This window comes from Laccaria bicolor, genomic scaffold (assembly GCF_000143565.1).
Source record: "Laccaria bicolor S238N-H82 LACBIscaffold_3 genomic scaffold, whole genome shotgun sequence".
In the NCBI taxonomy this organism is placed as follows: domain Eukaryota; kingdom Fungi; phylum Basidiomycota; class Agaricomycetes; order Agaricales; family Hydnangiaceae; genus Laccaria; species Laccaria bicolor.
In genome coordinates this window covers 2,132,139-2,133,273 of record NW_001889874.1, presented here as the reverse complement: position 1 = coordinate 2,133,273, position 1,135 = coordinate 2,132,139, and the positions used below count along the sequence as shown (strand labels likewise).

At 43.1% G+C, this 1,135-nt stretch overlaps 1 protein-coding gene across 1 annotated transcript; it reads left to right on the top strand.

Moving 5' to 3' along the window:
• Positions 1 to 221: 221 nt before the first annotated feature.
• Positions 222 to 712, top strand: LACBIDRAFT_322882 (uncharacterized protein; the record flags this gene model as incomplete). Its single annotated transcript, XM_001876201.1, has 2 exons — positions 222 to 581; positions 638 to 712. 2 exons carry the CDS (start codon positions 222 to 224, stop codon positions 710 to 712), a joined length of 435 nt encoding a protein of 144 aa, XP_001876236.1.
• Positions 713 to 1,135: the final 423 nt, after the last annotated feature.

The window sequence follows — 1,135 nt, the reverse complement described above, 5'->3', positions numbered from 1 at the left end:
ACCCCGCCGTTCTTTCACTATTAGTACTTACCCCCATATCTCTCATAGGATATTCTAGGTACAGTACTAATGTTAGTTGTTCTACCACTCGGCTGAGGATATTTTAGTCTACTTTCAACACAAGTGACTGAACAGTCGGTCCAAATACCACAGTAAAGTCGATCTGAACTTAGACAAGCCATTAACCTCTCAAATCATTATCCCTCAATCACCATCTCTCCATGGATTCCATTACCTATTCTCGCGGTGATGTCGTGTTTGCGATCCCTCCAAAAAACAACAACGATGGCATTCCTATTACGAAGACGAGGAGTGGCAATATTGGCGGACATCCTATCATAGTTCTTAGTGCCGATGCCTCCGCTAAAACCATCAAGGGTGTCATGGTGCAGATGTTCGATGATTGTCTCAACCTCACCGCTGTGACCGGCTTGGATGCCACCCTACACAAGTGGTTCCTCCCAGTCACTCCGGCGACAAAAGAGTCTATCCATGAACCAATCCCCACTCGTCCTGGCAGCGCCGGCAAGGCAGAATGGGTGAATCTCAAAGATATCCTTCCAATTCCAGAAAATAAAATTGTTTGTATTGGATTCAGTTTTGCTTGTTCGAGCACTAAGTGATCATTCTCTCGCAGAGAAAGGTTCTGGGAAACGTACCTGCTAGTACGGTCACCGCCATCAAAGCTGCCATTGTCGAGGCCAGAAAATGAGAGCTGAACAGTGAATCACCTTCGAATGTCAATTGATCACTGGCATTGTTATAGCCTCAGGCATTGTGTTATAATTCATGTTGTTTTGTAATTGTATCTCGAGTAATGAATCCATCTTTGGTGCTTCGAATCAGATATCAGTCCTTCAATATATTGTTTTCATTTTCTACCTTGGAACCACAGCCCGAATAAGTAAATCCAATACACAGGATCACCGTAATCCCCTTTGTGTCAAAGCCATCGACACCGGCCTAAGTGAACAAGAGATGAAATACAATTCGGTATGCGTACAAAAAATTACAAAAGGGTATGGAAAGCATCGAAAGTAATGAAAAACATGGAAAGAGAGAGATAGAACTTCTATGCAGCTACACTAACTGGGAAAAAAGAATGTCTGGTCATTTTTTGGACAAAGTTGGTGCT